Source organism: Siphateles boraxobius, unplaced genomic scaffold (genome assembly GCF_051911475.1).
Source record: "Siphateles boraxobius isolate OS27281-9 unplaced genomic scaffold, OSU_SipBor_1 5, whole genome shotgun sequence".
NCBI classification, from domain to species: domain Eukaryota; kingdom Metazoa; phylum Chordata; class Actinopteri; order Cypriniformes; family Leuciscidae; genus Siphateles; species Siphateles boraxobius.
Genome location: NW_027509141.1, coordinates 21,731,314 through 21,753,297, shown reverse-complemented (window position 1 = coordinate 21,753,297; position 21,984 = coordinate 21,731,314). Strand labels below are relative to the sequence as shown.

Below are 21,984 nucleotides of genomic sequence, written 5' to 3'. Positions count from 1 at the left end.
TTGTACTTCGGTGCTGTGCCTCTCAAGACTATAGGCAGAGAAATTACAATTGTGTGATAGAGATAATTAGACTACAGTAGAGGTTTTCAACCTTGAAGTTGTGGGAGAATTATATGAATTCTGTTTTATATATGAGCAGTTTGGTTTCATTTCGCATGAGTAGCCGTGCAATATCGCTCTATACCAGCACAGCCGAAGGCGATCGCAGTTGCACTGATACAGAGCCATATCGCATACGAGTGTGATATTGCATTTATACAACAGTTCGACGACACAAGTGTGTAAATAAATAAGAAACAACAACAGAGTGTCTTTTAAAACCGCCACAAATTCCAATCAGACTCCCCAATTCCTGTTAATTGGAATTACTTGCCTCTCTGAAATCAGACTTAACAGTTTCTTCTGTATTCCTGAATTTATTCTTGGTTTAACAGACTTCTGAGTTAATCTGAATTCTGAGTTTAACTGTGATAAGCAACTGTTGGAGGAATTGCTCTTCGGTATCTGGTCAGTTAAGCTCCATTTACTTATCTATCTATTGATCAACTATCGTTTCTAATGGTCCCATTATGGGAAAAGGACTACTTACCTGTTCATGCTCACCACATCCCTGGATGTTTTGGAATCAAGCTGTCAGGAAGAATACCTTATTAGAAGTGAAAATAGACTCTGTCTGTGTTTGAATTGTCTACTGATCTGAATTCTCACCACTGGTGATTTTCTGTTGTTCATGTTTATAAATCTCCCGCAACTGGGTACAAACTATCCTCCAAGTTTGGTGTGTTTCTTACTCCTATGAGATCAGAAACTGTATTGATTAATTCTGTGAGAAACCAGCACAAATTCTGGGAACTAAAAATGGGTCAGGCTAGGCTCTATTGAGTGAAATGTGCTCAGATGTGAATTTCAAGGATTGGGTTTCAAATTTTTAAATCAACATGCAAATGTATCGGTGTAATTCAAGGTCTTGTGTGTTACATCATGTCCTTGGTACTACAAGACTTCTACATTATAGAGATTGTTCAGAAATGCATAAAGGTTTTTCGACATGGAATACAAGCCTCAAATTTCAGAATTCTTTACGTACCATGAAATCCAGAGAGCTGAAAAGAAGCCAGTTTTTTTTCATAATTATTTTGGTACATAATAATCTTGCTTTGACACAGTGCAGATTTTGCCTTGTATGGGCCACCACAGGTAATCTTTTATTGCATGAAAATAGCCAACAAAAGTAAAGCCTTACAGAACATGTCAGCACCACACACCCACAGACCCAGGTCTCTAAAGCCAACATTTAAGGCTAGAGGTGAGAAGGGTTATCAAAACTCCTCAAATGGATTCCACGCTTTCCCCCAGGTTTTCTAATCTTTCCATATGGGTGGTTTAAAGGGATGTCCATGTGTCTGCGTGTGCATCGGTGGAAAGAGATTGTGGTAATCCATGGGTGTAATCTAAGGTACAAGTGGCCATGAGGGAGTTTATGAGGACAGTCCACAGAATGCTAAGTCCAGACTGGAGTCTGAATGACAGATAACACAAACTTAAGCTTGTAGAACCCCAGAGGAGCCCAAGCATGGATAACACCTCAAAGTACAGCAGAGATTGGTGCGTTTTTGTGCTGATTTCTATAAAAACTCTTCATGAGAACACATCTTCTTCAACATTTGGAGTACCAGCTGCCATACCATCACAGTTAGAATATTCCAATATAGTCCTCAATCACATTATTTCTTTTTGTACTGCTCAAATACTCAATTCTGATAATGGCAAATGTCAATAATGGCATTAAATATTGCAGTATAACAACTCTATAATAAACTTTATTTTCATACCAACGTAATTTAATATTGCTAACTAGCATCATTTTACAATTTAAAACAGATAGCCACTGACTACACTTAACAGAATGGATTTGCAGATATTCAATTGTACATAATTGTTAATTAATTAAAATGTTTCATATATGACTAGAAGCTCAAATGTCTCCAGTTAATGCAAGAAATCAAATCAATCAATCAGTCAATCAATCAATCAATCAATCAATCAATCAATCAATCAATCAATCTATCTATCCATCTATCTATCTAGGTTTGTAACATTCAAAGTTTTTGTAAACTTTCTTCAAAAGGTTTTTTTTTTTTTTTTTTTACAATGATTCAATTTGTTTTTCTTCATCTTTGATGTTCTTAGTTAGAAATTACAGCTACTGTATATCAAATTCTTTTTCATTTTCATTCAGATTCATTTCCTAATTAGGAAATGAATTGGAATTTAATGACGTTCTTAGTTCAATCCTGAGTGGTACTGTACTCAGGGTCGTACATTTAGCCTTACACAGTTACATGTAACCCAGCAGTGAACCCTACAGATATGATACAAAAGATCCCACAAACCTCATTTCTCATCTCATGCTGGAGAAACGTAAGGAGAGGCTTTGTAGAAGCATTAGATGGATGAGAGTTATTGATACCCTGTGCCAATCTACCTCCAAGCCCCTTCCTCATCAACCCTTGACTCAGAGAGGGAGCACAAGTCCTCTCCTTACCTTAGAAGGGCTCTCAGCGGCAAACGCAGAAGAGCTGTCTGAAAGAAGGCCCTTGAAAATGTTCACCTGTGATACTGCTTTTTAACCTCTTAGGCTTCTCTGCGGTTCAAGAGATGTGGCGAGGAAAGCTCTGTCTTTCAGAAGAGCAAAAAAAAAAAAAAGTAAAAGCTTCTGTGAGGAGATTTGAGAGAGGCTTGTTCTTTTATGTCTCGAAGGGACACAGTGAAACTTGAGTGGTGGAACTGTCTGTTCTGAGAGACACAGCTTGCCAAGATCGTGAGACATTTCATTCATGGCTGAGTGTCATATCTGTTTTACTAATAACTGAGCATCATCTGTCAAAATATTCTATATGATCGTCAAGTAAAATCTATGGAGATATCAAAGCAAGTGGAAGACGTTAAAGTCTTGTGTGTTTAATCAAAATAAACCCGACTAATCTTCCATATTGTTTACAACAAGTAAGCTTTGAGCCGTAACCGTTACTGACCCTGACAAGAACTTGAGGGAAGGGTCCTCTGGAGTTTTCAGGCACGTTGATTGGTGGAATGACCCAGTCTCGCTTCTGTCGCTGCAGCCCATTGGACGAGCCTCGCTGGTGTTGTCGTGGAAACGTAATTAGCCTGGGATTTTGATAGTGGTTGTGGGAGGATCCGCCATAGATACCATCCCCAGCAATCTGTAGAGAACAGATAAGTACACTCCATGTGAAGCAGATCTTCAAATTCTCACACATAGAAGGTACTTTAAAAATAAACTTCAAAGAAGCTGACGCTATAAATAAGATCATGATGATTCAAAAGAAAAATCATAAATGAGTTCTCTTTGATTTCTCAAATGTTTTTTATGCACAACAAATAGGTAAAACATGAAAAAAAGAAAATATTCTGAAGAAAGGTTCAAAACAACCCATAGATTAATGCCAGAATAGATCTACAATTTACTTATCTACAAAATCTACAATCAAATGTCAGAAATTTCCACATGAACATGAAATGCTTTCCACATGAAAACAATTATATTTATTTATTTATTTTCAAAATGCTTCAAATTACTGTCAAAAATTTTAAAAAAGTTTTTTTTTCAAGATGTTTATAATGTCTCAATATCCGACTCGTTTCATATAATATGTGTTTGGGTCAGTGTTATTTTATTTTAATATTATTTATACTATAATTTTATACCTTAATTTTATTTTATACAATATAAAATAAATATTGAGTTAATTTTATACCTTTTTTAGGTTACATTTTCATTTTAGTTTTAGTAAAACTACATTTTCAGTTTAGTTTTATCTAACTTTTATCTAATATATATATATATATATATATATATATATATATATATATATATATATATATATATATATATATATATATATATAGTTTTATTTTATCTTTATTTCGATTAACAAAAACAATTTTAATAGTTTTAATTTACAATAACACCACTGGTTTGGGTGGGTTAATTAACCTGCCTAAACATAAATATTTGAATACTTCATATTCAAAATTAAACCTTACTAAAAGTCAAATTTTAGTCAAATTGACCAATGAATTAATGAAATGACATGATGAAATATTAGCACTGTTTAAAAGGAAGGGGAAACACTGTCTAACGGTTAGTTGCTAAACCCAGTTTTGGTTTAATTTCTCTGTGTTCTGTTCCTGTTTTGCCTGCCTTGCCTGTTCTCTAGTTAGATTTTCTTTGTTCTCATTTCCCTGCCACTAGTTAGTTTCCATGGTTATTCATTAAAAGAATTTAGATCACACCTGTTAGAATTCAGTTCAAGTATTTAAGCCCTTAAGTTCTTTCTGTTCATTGTCTGGTGTAGTTTATGTTTTGAGCACATGTTACACTGCTATGTTTGGAATACTACCTTTGTTATATTATTAAAGTTATTTTGTTATTTGCACACTAACCTTCTTCTTCGTGGACTAAACCATGACACTTTGAGAAAATGAATCCCAACTGAGAACTCTTTTAAGTCTTCAGAGTTATAAAAGAGCAAATTAGACTGTACAATAGAAGATTTGAAGAGACAAACACACCTTTAATAGGAGTACATACCTGTCCAATTACTACTAATCACTCATTATTTGTGAGGCAATGGTACGAAACAGTCGTGGAACGGTACATGCACACCTGAGCCCCGAGCCAGGATCGTAAACATAGCTGTGGGGTTTCTGCTAAAACGACCAATCAAAATGACAAATCGCGTCAAGGCCTTTGTAAACCAGCCCTTATAACACAGCAATACCACAGTGACGCATACCATGACATTTCCTCATGGGTGCCCAATGAAAAAGATTGATGGAATACCACATCAATAATTTAGACAAGAAAAACTAGAGCTGCCGCTGACCCTTACTTGATTCATCCAAAGGCCAAGGAAAGAGCTGAAGCGACCAATCAAACACCCAGCGTTTTTCAAAGCAGCTAGCTGACTGTGTGTGTGGGGAATGGGACTGTCCTGCGGTTCATTTAATGTCTTTAGCACTCATCTCTGAATTGTCAGCTTTCCATCCAGTCCTGTGTTGCTGTTTCTCCCCCTGACACCTTGACGTCTGTGGCACAGCATTTTCGAGCCGAGGCACATTCACCAAATCCCAGTTTTCTCTCTCTCTCTCTCTCTCTCTCTCTCTCTCTCTCTCTCTCTCTCTCTCTCTCTCTCTCTCTCTTAGTCTGTCTCACGTCTCCCCGGCGGGGGCTGCCAACTCAAGCATGCGTAGGCAGGTCAGCCTATCAATGTCTCACAAACACGGTTTGTCGGCAGAAGAGCTCGAACAGATGTGAGGCAAATCTGAGCAAACATATTGTATTTTTTTTCCTCTTTTGTTTTAATTTTTCACAGCTTGATGACTCTGGCTGCAGGGGCTCGGAAAATGGAGGGATTGTGTCGTGACAGGGAGGGAGTGGTGAACGAGTGAACGAGTGAGTAGGGCAGCTGTGAGGCGCTGATAAAATCACTTCCGCCTCAGCTCTGCTCATCCACGAAGCTCACAGGTACCTGCTGCAGCACGAGACCTTTCGGGGGGTGGCAGGTGGAATTACTGTGCATAAGAGGGTGAAATAGAGAAAGAAGAGGTTGGAGGATGAAAAAAGAGATCGAGGGGAATCAAGTTGAGCAGTGAAGGCTAAATAATCCTCCCAGACAAAAGACAAATCATAAGAAGGCATTCAAAACTCCTGCATCTACACCACCAATTCAGCTCGTTGGGACGCCTGGATGCTATGGGTGATGCGGAAAACGCGGATAGAGTTGTGGAATTCGGTATAAAAAATGGAATTTACAGAATTTTTATAATAATAACAACAACATTTGTAAAACTTCAAGGAATATCGCACCATTTTTCTTCCGTATTTAATTTTAATTTTAAAACTGTTGTGCAGCACTTTGTTAAATAAAAGGAATTAGCATTTACATTTGATTGCATTTTAAAATATTAATTCAATTGCTAATGTGTTATGCCTTCATTCAATTACCACAGTTTTTGGATAATAAATTTGTATTAAATCATAAATCCAGAACAAAATAAAATGGACAACAAGGAACTCCTGAAAAGACATTTCATTTCCTCACAATTGTAAAAATGTTAATAAATCTGTGACGAGCAGGAAGAGGCAGAGGGACGTGAGAGAACGGTGCGAGGCCGGTGGCGTTAGTGATAATGAACGTCACCTGTGAAACGCACCGGTCCCTCGATCTTCAACGTCGCCGCTCCTCCTTTTATGCTTCCGCTCCTCCGTGAGATGCGAGACCGATGCGTCTCACAGGTGATGTTCATTATCACTCACCCCACCGGCCTCATGCTGTTCTCTCACGTCCCTCGGCCTCGTCATTAAATTGTAAAATTAAAATCATTAAATTGTTAAAGTTTTATGAAATAAAACTGAAATCAAAATCCAGAAATGAAGCTCTAGCATAAGTTCTGCCGGGAAGACTCAATTGTTACGTCACTCATTACCTTCTCATCAGTCCAATCGTGCTCTAATACTGTAGTATATAAGATAGGTACTGACACATGTCTGAGTTCGCAGATGCTGGCGCTTCCATTTACCTCCATCCTCCCCACCAGCACCGAGATGGTTCCTTCCCCCTCCCCCCCCCCCCCCACATTTTATATATATATATATATATAAAACAGGATAATTGGGATAATTAAATAAATAAATAAAAACGGAAGAAAGAAGGAATTTGGAGGGGAAAACAATTTCATAGGTCTCTAGACAGCACATGCCCGGTCAGCAATGTGACCTTCGTGAGGACACGTTCAGAGACACGCCGATTGTGTTCGAACACAGACAAAAGTCTTATCTCTCCCCTCACAGATCTGTTCATTAACGCGGGTATTCATCATCGCGATCTGTCTCTCACTCCATCCCTATCGTTTTTTGTCTGCTGACAAACATTGGGACAGACATTGGGAGCTGTGATAAAGACCTTGATTTATCAATCAGCTCTCACTGGCACCAAGGAAGCATTCCTCTGAATGTGTAGCCAACAGCACGGGAATATCCAGGCTGGTTTGATGCATCGCGTGGCGGCGCCAATGAAAGGCACAGACTTACAACAGCATGCCTAATGAAAAGTCTTATTCCTCTGGTAGGGCAACAAGCACTGCACCCATTACAACAGACAGTGAGGAAAGAATAAACTAGAACAAGCATGTTGTGTTGTGGGACGGCGCATGGCAGATGTAGGGAATGTGGAGCTATGTATACGTGCATGCATGTGTGTGTGTGTGTGGGCGCATTTGGGAGTCAGCGTGTGTGAAATGGCTGCCTGGATTGCCCTGAGCTCCCGTAGCTCCAGAAGAACCAGCCCTGCCAGCTGGCTCCCCATCCCTCCCTGCTGAGAAGAAACCCGTTTGGGCATCAGTCAGCCTGCAGCTCTGCAGCAGACATCTGGAGGTTATTGTTCTATAGGGCCGCATTGCACTGCTTGCAACCCTGTCTGGAGTTTTTCCATTACACGCCAGTATTCCACACGCCACTCATTTGCTACTTTGGCAATCAGCCTTCGCACCTCATCGTCGGGAGGACGCGGAAATGCACCTGGATTTTCACTGAAGTTCCATTATTAAAAAGACAAGAACAAAGCTAATCTGGGTTTATAATTAGTACTGCAAAAGCGTTTCACTAATCGTGTCAAATGAGTCAGCGTTATTTTAGAATTATTTATATACTATTATAGCATTTTCTAATATTTTTAATTGAAATTTTTCACAATCAGTAAACTCCAATTTCTGAATACATGAATCTTATGGGTCGTTTCTTTTTTTGTGAATCAAAAACATACATTATGACCAGAGAACTCCTACATTCCTAAACAAATGAAACGTATGAGCCTGTTCTTTTCAGTAAAATGCAGATGTGTGAACAAAATGTGCGGGAGGAAAAAGTAAGTGTAATCCTACAACTAAACGAATGACTTTTTTTGAGCCGTTTTTTTTAGTAATTCAAAAACATACACCACTACCAATGAAGTCCAATTCCCTAACAAATTAGTCTTATGAGACTGTGCTTTTCATTAAATCAAAAACAAACACAATAAGAGAACTCCAATTCATGAACTAATTCATCTTATGAGCAAAAACATAAATCGAGACCTGTGAATTTCTTTAGTTAAAAGAAAAACAAACATGAATTCCAAACACCAGCTTCGGGCAGATGAGGCTCACATCGAGCTAAATGCCAGCCAAAGAACAGTACTGGGTATTATTAGACCTGAACCATCCAAAAGCATAGAAACTTTGCTCAATAAAACATGTTGTGGGACAAAGCGACTGCACTGTTGTACCGAACTGTAAAGCACTCTCTGAAACTTGTCAGCCCAGAAGGAAATACAACAGAATAGACTAGAAGGAATGCTTTATTTGGATCAAAACAATAAAAGTCATGCCATCCAGGCAAATGCCATGCAAGTTGATAATCAACTACATGCAACCTACTGACATTTACGCTCAGCAGAGACACAAAGAATCACACTGAGGGATATCTTTGTTGATGCACACTTGATGAAATCTAGCTTCCATATCAATGCCTTTCAAATCATCTCTGCTAGTTCAAAGTAACAAAAGACTTGCTTACTTTGTAATTGAGGCATCTTAGTTTAATTACTTTTATGGCAAACGAGTCATGGCGGTGTGTGTGCTCATTTATTTATGTAATGTGTGTTCTTTTAAGATGGTGCTGATCTTAATTTAATTTCTCTCAGTTCCACCTCTAGATATATCTCATTTCAAGTATTCCAAGTCAAGAGGCCAAAATAGATTAAATAAATCTACAAGTAAAAACTAAATCTATATTGTCTAATGGGAGGTCAAACTTCCAATCAGCAAAAATAATTCAATGTAACATGCCCATAACCCCTTACTAAATAGGTACTATGATTGTAAGAGATGGTAATACCATGGTACTTATTTGCCATGACTGTCATACTCAAATACCATGGTAATTACATAGCACTGCAAAGTAATCTATAAAAAGTATTATCTTTGTATGATGTAAAATAATAATAATTATAATGATCTAAAATGAAATAACGAATCACATTAATAATAAACATGATTATTAAATTATTTATATATTTAATTACAACTATTATTATTATTAGATAATGTATACAATTACATGTAAATAATACATATATATATATATATATATATATATATATATATATATATATATATATATATATACTGTATATACAATAACAATAACATTAATATTATTATTAGTAGCAGTAGTATATAATTTATATTTATAATTAACTATTAAATAATAACGTATTGTTTTTTAGAAATAATGTATTATATTAACAATTAATTAGAGTAATAATAATAAGAAAATATTCTGCTTGGTGTAAAAAACAACCTGTTGTTGACTAGGTACAAGCTAATGTGGCCAGTACCTACGTACATTCCTTTCAGCAAATCAGTTAAATAGTGCTGGGCAAACCTTATGCTACCTAATTAATATTCATTAGCCCAACTGATAAGCTTTGTAATAATGTCCCTTTACTTTGTCAGATTGTTCCTTTGCCCTGCTTTTTGGCACTTCAGCGAGTGATTCAAGGAGAATTAGTTTGTGGAAAACACATCTGTCATGACTTAGAGACAACACATAGGAAATTCTGGCACGTAAATAGATGCAAACACATCTTAAATTCTGTAATACTCTGAGAGCTAAACCACTGCCTTTTTATTTAGATAATTTTCTTTCATTAATTATTTAGAATCTCAACTAGGTCAAAGAGTTGCAAAGAGTCATATCTCCCATGAACACCCATGTATCTTCTTGCTGTGTGTGTGTGTGCGCGTTTGTCCTTCAGTAACCAGCAAGGAGACATTTCTCTCAATGGTCGTGCAGAAAGAGAGGACATGTGTGGGGTTAGGGACACGGGGATAGGGCTCGCCAGACCAGACTCCTGGATCCCTAGAGGACCTGCATTCCTGCCTCTCTGCATGGCATTTCTAGGTCACTTTGGATGCAGAAACAGTCTGATGCCAGTGGGAAAGAGATCTATATAAAGCCTGTACACCTCATCTGCTCTACACCAGAGCACAGGACATGAGCATGACAGCCACATGTATTAAAAGTTTAATGATACTTGCCAAGCAGGACACATCGTGGCAGAAGTGAGTGTGTGTGTGTGTGTGTGTGTGTGTGTGTGTGTGTGTGTGTGTGCATTGGATGAAAATGACTTGGATGAAATATTACTCCTTTCATCTTTTGTATAAAAATTACATTTGAGCATTCACTTTCATAATCAGATCATGACTTTTGGTGTGTTGCCAAGGGCTTGTGCAAACCCTTTAAAAGCACTCAACACGTGACAACAGCGTCTCTGCATACTGTACATGCACGAGAGGGCGAAACAAAATGTAATCAATTTAAAAATTGTAACTAGTTTTCAAATTCTGATGATTGCTTAAACGTAATAACATCCTGCTCTGTTATTGAATCTCATTCTTGCTGTTGCTATATGGGCAAATAATTACACTGAGACGGCACATCACCTCCCATGAACCCCCCTAAAACCATGAACTCAATCAATGTACATTATTTCATGCAATCCATTACTGAGCAGCTAGACTCACAAATGGCTTTTCACAACAGAAGAACTCACATGCAAACTAAAAATAATAAAATTATCCTACACTAAAGGTTTGGGATAAGATTTTGGAATGTTTTTGAAAGAAGTTTCTTATGCTAACCATGCATTTCTTAGATAAATAAATACAGAAATATTCTGAAATACTATTACAAATTAAAAATAATTGTTTTTAATATATTATAAAATGTGATTTATAAATGTGATGGCAGGGCTACATTTTTATCAGCCATTCCTCTAGTGCGTATTGATCAATTTAAAGCATTCTCGCAGCATAAAGTATTAATAAAAAAAAAAGACTTATCCCAAAATTTTGATTGGTTTGATTTTGATTGATATTATTAAAAATGATTAGTATATGCAAGTATAAATTATATACTACTATACCATTAAAAAATTTAGTTAAGATTTTTTTTAAAGAATTTAATAATTTTATTCAGCAAGAATGCATTAAACTGATCAAAACTGACGATGAATGCATTTATAATATTAAAAGAATAAATGTTGTTTGAACTTTCTATTCATTAGATAATTCTGAAAAAAAGAAAAAAATCACATTTCCACAAAAAAATAACATACAATTAAAAAAAAATCAGCTTTGCCATAACAGGGGTAAATTACACTTTAAAATATATTCAAGTAATAAAAAAAATGTAATTGTAATAATATTAATGTTTTTTACAGTATTTTTGAAAAAAAAATGCAGCCTTGGTGAGCATAAGAGACTTGACAAACTTGAAAACCTTGACAACTCCAAACTTTTGAACGGTAGTGAACATTATAAATAATACATATAATATAAATAATAAATATATAAAAATAATAATAATAATTATTTATATATATATATATATATATATATTTACATTTACATTTACATTTATTCATTTAGCTTCAGAGGTCGCACGCCTCTGGAGCAACTAGGGGTTAAGTGTCTTGCTCAGGGACACATTGGTGTCTCACAGTGGATTCGAACCCGAGTCTCTCACACCAAAGGCATGTGTCTTATCCACTGCGCCATCACCACCCACCATCACCACCAGTTTATATATATAAACTTCCACAAAAGGCTGTTAATTGCAAATTAATTGCATCAAACAGACAACTGACACAGACAACAAATATTCAAAAATTACACATAGTTTGTCCTTGCCTGGTTAATAGGAGGAGATGGGTGTCCGGCGAGGGCCAGTTTAACAGTGGTCTCCCAGATATACTTGCCCACGCTGTCTCTGGCCGTCACCATGAACTGAACCGGTTCGGTTAGATTCGTCACATCTTGCTCTGCGTGTAGAGAGCCATCCGGCCGAACGCTGAACTTTGGGTCACTGCTCTCAAAAGAAACCTCTTCTATTTGCTGACAGGATTCGAACTCCACTGCAGGGAAAGGGAGAAAGAGAGGGTAAAGGGTGAGAAAAACATAAAATAACAATGAAACTATTATTCCTGACAGATGCAAAAACTTCAAAACGATCTTATTTTCAGCCAACATGTTTCATTGCTCGTGCTCGCACATTTGTCATTGTCTATCTCCTCTACTTGACTGCTTATTAAATGAAACATCATGGCTATATACAATAAAAACATATACTGTAGTTATTACAGCTAAGGTGGACAGGGCATTATTGATTCAATGCTTCATTCAGCCACATATAAAAACAATAAATAAATAAAATGAATTATATATCTAATAAATGATGGGCTATAGCTAAATCCAATAATATAAGCAATGTACTGGGTAATATAGGAACACAAGACACCATTTGTCTAAATCTGATAATGTTTATTTATAAAATAAAATAAATGAATTTGAGCTTCTCTTAGAAACAGATTCCTCTGATGGCAGAAGTGTCACAATTCAGTTTCTCTAAAAATGCAAAAAGGTAGCAAACAGAATGAGTGAGTCATATGCTTTCTCTCGCTATGGTTGTTTGGAAAGGGTTCCGGTCAACAACAGCAGATGGTCCGTTCAGTTACACCTGAGGGAAAGTTCCAGCTTCAGCTCTACTTAAAGTGAGCGAGCCAGCAAAAGAGCGAGAGAAAGAGAGAGAGAGCCATGTGCCACGTCTAGATTAATCACAGTTTAAATATTAAAGCTCTCTTTCACATACCCCAGAAGTTCATTCCTACAACTTTAGTAGACCATATGGCAGGCTAAGGCTAGTTTTCACAATTTTTACACCAGTACATTTTTTCAGATTAAGTTAGAAAAGGCAATTTAGAAAAGGCAATCTCTGTATAGACACATTTATTAAAGATTCTTGTTTATAAAAAGCTACTGAACAATTCCACTGAACACACATTAACAATAACAGAGCATGTTGACACACTATATGGGATAAGTGCAACTAGGGCTGCAACTAACAACTTAATATGTCTTTTTTTTTTATTAATCGGAAGAAAAATCAATAACATTATAGCATACATGATGTATGTTAAAATTAATGGTATTCCACATTCTGCACAATGCTGTCCTCCAAACAATGTGTAATTTAATAAAGCCTATATGAAAACAAGTGAATGTATGTAGGCTATGCTGTACAATGAAACAAACTGGTTGCTTACTATTTTAAAGCTGAAATTAACATTTACATATCGTTAGCCTCATGGCATAATTGCCTAAGTCAAATTGCGTTTCTTCTTGTTTTCCGAAAAGACATTGAAATATGACTTAGGCAATTATGCTATAAGGCTAATGATATAAGGATATAACCATAAAGTTATACGGTGAGAAAAACACGCGTTAGATGCGTTAAACAGCACACCTACGCATATGTTCAAGCACGGAGGACAAGATGTGGAAAACGATTCGGAGTTTGTTCGAAGGGCTTAAATATAAAGCATTCTCATGTTTCGGACAGCTTGGATTATGTACCTTTCCCGCAGCACCACACTCTGTGTCCTCCGATATTTTCATTATGCGTTTTGTCCACATAAAGGGGTTTTACTGAGCGACATGACTGGCTGATGATGATTTCCGAGCACAGCGCAGATACGACTAATCGATAATCTAATTCGTTGTTGATTATTTTCATTATCGATAATAATCAACATTATCGATTCGTTTTTGCAGCCCTAAATGCAACAACATTTACATTATGCATTTGACAGATGCATTTTTTTTTATCTAAAGTGATTTACATTGCATTTAAGGTATTTTATTAAGTTCACACATTCCATGGGAATCACACCTTTGACCTTGGCATTGTTAGCGCAAAGCTGTAGGCTACTGTTTGAGCTACAAAAATAAACTATGCAAAAAACAAGAACAAAAAAAAAGGACAGAAAAAGAGAAAAGATTTGTTCATTAATCATTAAAAATTATAAGTAACATTTAAAACATGTGTGACCCAACAGCTATAGCATGAACATTAGGCTATACTGAAATTTTGAGTTAAGGATAGAATTAAAAAAATAAATATTTAAATTTAAGAGCTATGTGTTTGAAACCAACATATAAACCACCAGAGAAAGTGCACCGCTTTACCGCCGCAGAGGCATAGCCCCTGTGACAACTAGCCCCAGTCTCCATTAGGCATTACAGACACTTCAGTTGCATATTGTTCAGAACCATAGTCTTCACAGACTACCAGTAGAGGGTCAAAGCATTCCAAATAGATTCGAGTGCCGCTTCTCTCATCTCTTTCATCCCTCAGGATTGAAAAGAAAGAAAGATGGAACTAAAATCACTTCCTACTGATTTTATCTCTCTTCCAAAACCCTGCTGATAACAAGACAAATTGATTTCATAAATCACTGCGGGACCAAGTCACTTGTTAAGAGTGCAGGGCGAAAATGTTTGAAGAAAAAAAAATTCCATCCATGAAATATCTTGCACGACAAGCTTTTTATCAAGCCATCTATCCAATTTACCACATGGTTTCCTGCCAGAAGATGCACCAAAACAACAGGCTAATAAAGCGTAGAATCCATTTCACCATTTGCGCCATGGCTCGCTCAATGCTCCGGAGTTTTGTCTGGTGAATAATTGCAAATGGGAGGGGAAGAGGCCCATATGCACTTTTCAGAATGAGCACCAAACCAATGACACATGAAAAGCATGGTGAATACTTTAACAAGCATTGCTAAAAACAGAAAAAAAACAAATTGCATCATACTTGGAGAATCATAACATTTGACTCTGTCAGTTCTCCTGAAGATGTCTAAAAGATTTAAATCAAGAATCAGTGATTTTGCTATTTGGCAAATGTCACAAATGGTCTGAATACACTAATTGGAGCCTGTTGTTGATGGAAAAATTGTTAATTTATTTTAAGCATCAACCAAAAACATCTGCCGGCAGGGAAAGATTAAAAAACACAAGCATGATATAAAAAAAAAAGAGAGATTGGTGTTTCTGTGAAGCAACAACGGCAGTCAATGTTTTTGTAAATTAGGCTAATTTGCTTTAATGGAACAAGCTAATTATTGTCATTGAAGGCTTTTTATCACTCCACAACTGACATACAGAGTAAACCTGTGGATCAGGGGACAGAGGCTAAACTTTGGGTGTTTGCATAAGAAAAACACTGGATCCAGGAGTTGGCCAACAACGTAATATTGTTGTGTTATGAAATGAGATTTTGGCATTGGGAATGGGAACACAAGATTTGTCAGCCTCAAAGTGTTATTATCAAACTGAGGATGCCTAACCAATTTAATTCTCTTACTTCCTGTATTGGTCTCTCTCTTTTTTCATAACAACAAACAGGATTGTACAGAAATCCACCCATTAGTCTCAGCCTCGGATGGCACACCCATAAACAGATTACCGTCCATTTACTGTATTATGCATTTACCATGCACATCGACCATAAAGACCTGCTAACTCACACATATATGACAACTAGATCACTTATGTGTTTGTGGTGGTCTTTTCAATGTGTATGTTGAAAGCCTCCAGATACAGATCACATTTTATTGACAAGTGCAGGACCTAGTAGCAAGTAAACTACCCAACAAGTAAATTACACTTTATTGTAGTGCCAGTATGTGAAATGATCAGTAACTACCTTTCGAAACACTTGAAATTAAAAATTTCTCTAACAGTTTAATAAACAAGACGTAAATATTGAAGTAAATTAAATTTCAGACACCAAATTTCAAATTTGTTTGTCTCTGCCAACAAAAATATCTCCAAATATAGCTGAATCAAACACTGCACAACTCCGAGCAACATACAATAGTGACGCACAAAATGTTTTGTTCCTGAAAAAATCAGCATTTTTGAATGAATGATTAAATTACTTATTTATGAAGACTTGTTTCATTCCTGAATGAATTAGCTATTTTGACTGTATCATTAAATGAATGATTCAATGACTCAATGACTTATTCATTCAACTTGTAAATTGTTTAGTTTAGTAACTTGTTTTGTTACTGAATGAATCAAAGTTGGAATAAATCAATTGAATGAATGATTGAGTGACTCACTCATAAAGGCACTTGTCGCCAACAGTAACAGTGTAACCAGTTACTGAAAACCCCCGCTATTAACACACAGACCGACAGCCTGTTGATATTTGCCTTCTGTTGTGGAAAGTTGTATCCAATAAAACAGACATTTTCTGTCCATGTAGGAGGTTCTTGCAATAGTAATTCAAAACAGGCTGAAATATGGCCATGTGAAGTACAAAAATCCAGTATCATATACAATTACAATTTCTAATTCAAGTCACAAGCTTTAACCACAGCACACATAAATAAAAAACAACAACAAAAATCAATTATTGATTGACGTTTCAGATTGCACACGGCAGCTTTATTGAAACTGCAATTCAGATTTTGGAATGTCAGGGTCTGGTGTGTAAGAAGAGATGTGGGAGAGATATTAATTTATTGACCAAGAAGTATGAATAAGAGAAAGAAAAACGGGCAAGAACTAGATGATTGTGTCTGTCTGACTCTGTGTGACTGTGAATGAGTGTGTAGAGGGGGGACACAAGAACCGCTGTGTACTAGCAACACAGTAGGACTATCTTTTAAACAAGTGTGGAATTGTGTCAAAGGTGAATCGTTTCATTTCGGCAGCTATAGGTGGATGGATGGATGGAATGAGGTATGCACATAAGAAAAGAATGACAGACAGGACAGATAGCTAGAACGACAGACAGACTGGATGGATTGATGGAAAGATAGATAGGTTACTTCAGGAGAGCAACTGCATTTGATGTTCTCCACAGGCTCACCTGAAGGTCATTCAGCACTGTGCTTACAAACAGACCAACATCACAAATTCAGGAGCTTTACAACACTTTGCCTTATTGGGTGGTGTGTGGACACAGAGAGTTGTGCAAGGGTCACCTGGGGCTCAAGATGAAGCCTTCTCACAACATTATGAATCAACTGTAAGTGGAAAAACAACTTGTGCAATATGGATAGGATTATGAAGGCGGTTTGTGGTTTTCGATGTCTGTAAGCTTTAAGTCCATCTATGCTGGCATACACCTAAACACGGTCTTGTAAATAAACTTTTAACAGATGGACACATTTAAAATGTACTCTCTCTCTCTCGTCCGGGGGAAAATTAATTACAAATATTGATAGCTCATCTTGTACTCAACACTTTTTTTGTGTAATAAAATGCTCTCTGTAATAAGAAGATCCCCAATTCCTGAATTCTAAATAACACCTGCCTATCATACGAGCTTTAGCAGATGACTAGCTTTCAAATAGGCCACACAAAATGCAAAAAGGAAATCAATGGGAAAGAAAATCCTGACATGGCCATAACAAACAAACAAACAAACAAACAAAAAAACATATATACATACATACATACATAAAGTCATAGGCAGAGTCAATGATTTTGTCTGAGCTATGAATATGAATGTAAACAATGATAGAATGCATTAAATTCTAATTTGATTTATCATTTTAGTGTATAATGAGTAGGGCTGTTTGTTGTTTGGATTATAGAAATGTTCAGTGACCGACAGTAATACCCTACTTAGTTGTGCAAATTACTCAAAAATTTTGATTTGATTATGATTCATGTAATTCATAACTGAATGTGACGAGACAAGAAATGTTTGTGTTTTCGACATATTAGACATATGAATAAGACTGAATGTGGGCACATTTTAAAATAAAATGTTTTCAAATAGTTTAAATTAAATCCATAAATCCCTTTTAATCATTGAATTATTTTATTCCTTTATTATTTAATTATAAATAATAAGGCATAAGAACATCAAATGTCCTGCTTCAACTTCCAGTTTCAATTGGAAATATGCACAATATAGGTTGGCTGTCAATAACACCACGTCCACCTGCCACACCACTGCAGGTAGTACTGGGAAAAAGGGGCATGACATTCACAAGACATCCACACACACAACTGCACAAATACACAGTGCCGATGTGTGCGTGCGCATGCACACACATCCACGTGGCAAGGTCTTCAGGTCTGGTACCGAAGGGCTGCATTGTTCCGCTTGAATGACGGAGGAATAATGTACGGTGGCACAGAACTCTCTGTACGACCAGCAGACCCGCACAACACAAAGACAGGGGGACAGTGAGGGCACCAAACTGTTACCCTCGCACACACACACGCACGAACCCAGACACACACGCAGGCGGATCCCCCCTGACCCAAACATTCTGTCACTTTTGACAATGGCGGTTATGCTTGATGAAGCGAAGTGGGTTATAACACTCCGAGCCGGCGCCGCTCTTTGCCGACTTACATATAAAGGTGAAATTGAACTGTGAGTATGTGCGTTATGACATCCACAGATGTGACTCATGTTACATGCTTATGACATGTTGAGTAAACATTTTAATACATAGTTTTTGTGAAGTTTCCTTTGTGACATGTATTCATAGGTTTGGAGTTTGAGGGGTAGTTTGTGTCAGAGAGCTCAGATGTTCATTTTAAAACAATAATATCACAAATGTTAGGTCAGTTAGATTCCTTTCTTTTATTTTTGTGTGTGTGTGTGGTGGGTATACTTTTATTCAGCAAGGATGCATTAAAAGACAGTAAAGACATCTATAATGCTACAAAAGCTTTCGATTTCAAATAAAAGTTTGTTTTTATTACTTTTTTTCTTTTTATTCATTAAAGAATGTAGCATGCTTCTTCAAAAATATCAAGCAGCACAACTGTTTTTGACCCAAACATCCTGTCACTTATATAACACACTATAACGGTGTTCTTCGACACCACCTTGTAACGGTGAAATTGTACTGCATGTGAGTAATATGACATTCGCGAATGTGACTGTCATATTGTGTGCTCAGAACATGTTGAGTAAACATTTTAATACATCTTTTCGCAACTTTCACTTGGGAATGACAAAATCTAACAAGTTGTAACGTGTATGATAGGTCTGGAGTTTGAGGGGTAGTTTGTGTCAGGAAAACAAGCTATGGCAGAGAGATTGGACATGCTTCAAATCCTCCTCACGAAGCCACATGACTGAACTGCTAATTAGTGTGAATGAACCAAAACACTTGTATTTTTTCTTCCGCACACAGCACTTTTTGTGTGATGCTGCTTGGTGCCTGAGACACAGATATGTTAAAAAAAAACATCTATCTACTCTTGTAATTTAATGTGTCTGTCTGAAAGAGCTCCTAAGAGCCATCTTTTACTCTTTAGCCTTGATCAGTGAGGTCCTGCAATGCCAAGAATTAAATCAGCAGGTCTTGACACTTGTCCACAAATCAGAGGACAAAAACATTTAAGTGAGTTCACAACTGTGAACACTTTTTCTGAGTACTGCAGCCCAATGGCCAGGAGTATGACAACTAATGTATGACTACTGTTGTTTCCCTTCTTCTGGTACAAACTGTACTGTTCGTTCTCTTCTGGGCAGTTTTGCACTTGACTGAGAACAGCCATCCTCTGCTTCCCTGCTGCCATGTGGTAGTATATTTTTGAGTACACAGTTTAATTAGCCTAGTTTCTTGAGGTTTTAAATATGCTGTGTTATTTTGAAGCAGCATAAACCTGGAAAGCACTTTGATGTTTTGCATTTGCTTCAATTAGGGTCATGGCACCACTCGATAACTGTGAGAAAAAAAAACATATTAAAGCATTTTTACATTACAAGCTAATTATTATTAGCTTGTAATGTAAAACTCAATCAAACTCAATCAAATGCTAACAGCATACATTCATCAAAAATAATCCCATGGTGTTAAAACAAGCCAACCCTGCACAAAGTCTCGGTTACGCATGTAACCCTCGTTCTCTGAGTAGGGAACCGAGACGTTACGTCAAGTGACGACAAAATGGGGGTTTCTCTTAGAAGCCTATCACCTTTGAGTATTAAAAAACGAGCCAATGGCAAAGAATGCCATGAGTCTGCGGAATTTGCATAGTGTAGCTCCGCCCCACCTCATGGGTATATAAGGAAGAAAGCTGGCAAGATGCAGATATGTTTCCTTCTGAGGAGCCAAGACTGAACTCGGCATTCCAGCGGAACAGTGGAAGTGGCAGGAAGACGTAACGTCTCCGTTCCCTACTCAGGGAACAAGGGTTACATACGTAACCAAGACGTTCCCTTTCGTAGTCACTAGGAGTTACGTCGAGAGGGGGTACCAGTCTAATCACGCCACCTCTCGGCTGTCTTCCAGTGCCCTGCGTAAGTTGAGCTCCCTGTCGTGAGACTGGCACGGACGAAGGACTCCAACTTAACACAGGAATACACTGGGGAGCATATCTCAGTGGAAATATGCAAACCATGCCCGCCCGACGGGAGGTCTTAAGAATACACATATGACCCGCGAGCGGGTTGCATACGGAACAACACTGGAGTGTCCAGCCCGTAGGGTGGAATCTTTCAACTCCAGGAGAGTCAAGGTGGCTTGCCGAGGGAAAGACACATGCTCAAGGAGGCTTACAGTGGAAATACACATGTGGGGGTCGCCCAGCGGCGGAACCATGCACATGGAGGCACCCAGCCAACTGCGAAAGCTGCAGGAGGCATAACCTTGGTGTTGACGTCAACAGTGCTGGAGGAACTCAGGGCTTCTCAGGGAAACTCACCTGAGGAGAATATCGCACGTATCCAGTCCGTGGAGTGGAAAGGCGAGCAAGCGAAGACACCTGAGCAGATCCTAGTTACCGGCTAGTTGAAGTGATTACATGAGAGGACACTGGCTCCACTTGGAGATTATAGAATCTCGCGAATACTCGTTCATCAAAATGAACAAATCTTTTTTCGAGTCATTTCGTTCATTTTGTTTGTTGAATGAATGAAATGACTCGAAAAAAGATTTGTTCATTTTGATGAACGAGTTCGAAAAGGAGAGTCACAAAAGCGCATCACAGAACAGAGCAAGGCGAGCATTTGTGCTTATAAAACTTAAACTTTATTTATTTTTGAAATGACCGATCATTATCGCAAAATAAGACCTTTATGCATAGTCTGGTGTCGTTTAAAGCCATTTGAAGCTGCACTGAAACTGTCATTTGGACCTTGAAGCGTTTGGTACCCAGTGAAGTCCAATATATGGAGAAAAATCCTAGAATGTTTTCATCAAAAACCTTAATTTCTTTTCGACTGAAGAAAGAAAGACTTGGACATCTTGGATGACATGGGTGTGTGTAAATTATCAGCAAAAGTTGTTTAAAAAGTGAACTAATCCTTTAACAAATGAACAATCGTATTAATAAATTAACCTAGATTAATAAATGCTGTAAAAGTATTGGCCATTGTTATTTCATAATAATAATGCATTAATTGGCTAATGATTTTAACCTGTTTATTGCTTATTTTAAAATTATTTCCTAAACCTAGTTGCATAATACTCTCATCATGATTATTCTTTTTTAACCATTTAAAAATAATATTATACACACAACAACAAACCACAACAACAGAGTAAAAAGCATATTTTGTGGCTATTTTCCGGAGAAAATGGCCCACAGGGCAAGAGAGATCTGCCTTAACGGACACGGACACAGCCGTGTTTTCAGGCATCGAGTGTTGATCTGCTCTTAGAGACACTGCAGATCTCTTCTCATTCTCTTATCTCAGAATTGTAAGCTCATAGTATAGAAGGATGTGGATTTAGGCCCGGGGAAAATAGAGCGGACACAAGATAAAGAAGTTGTGCGGAAGTTGGAGAAGTGGAAACAATTAAAAGAGTGGGAAACGAACATCAGTCGAAGGTGTCAAAGTGATTAATACACCTCATCGGCATGAAAGAAAGGCGTGTGTTTTTTTCAAAAACATTAGTCACAGTGACATCCTGGATGCGTTCTTTTGAATGGGTTCTTTTTAATAAACTGGCTGAACACATTTCACAGACTGGACTGAATTAAACCCAAGTTTTTTATCAGTTGAAACTGAATCAGTTGAAC

General features: G+C 37.3%; 1 protein-coding gene across 2 annotated transcripts in view; it reads right to left on the bottom strand.

Moving 5' to 3' along the window:
- Positions 1 to 21,984, bottom strand: part of cdh4 (cadherin 4, type 1, R-cadherin (retinal)) — a 299,509-nt gene that overhangs the window by 83,532 nt on the left and 193,993 nt on the right. For both annotated transcript variants that reach the window (XM_077203296.1, XM_077203297.1), the window contains exons 4-5: positions 11,818 to 12,041; positions 3,036 to 3,224 (exon numbers count right to left, since the gene is read on the bottom strand). In XM_077203296.1, coding sequence (XP_077059411.1) covers positions 3,036 to 3,224; positions 11,818 to 12,041 — 413 coding nt within the window. The remainder of the gene's footprint in view (positions 1 to 3,035; positions 3,225 to 11,817; positions 12,042 to 21,984) is intronic.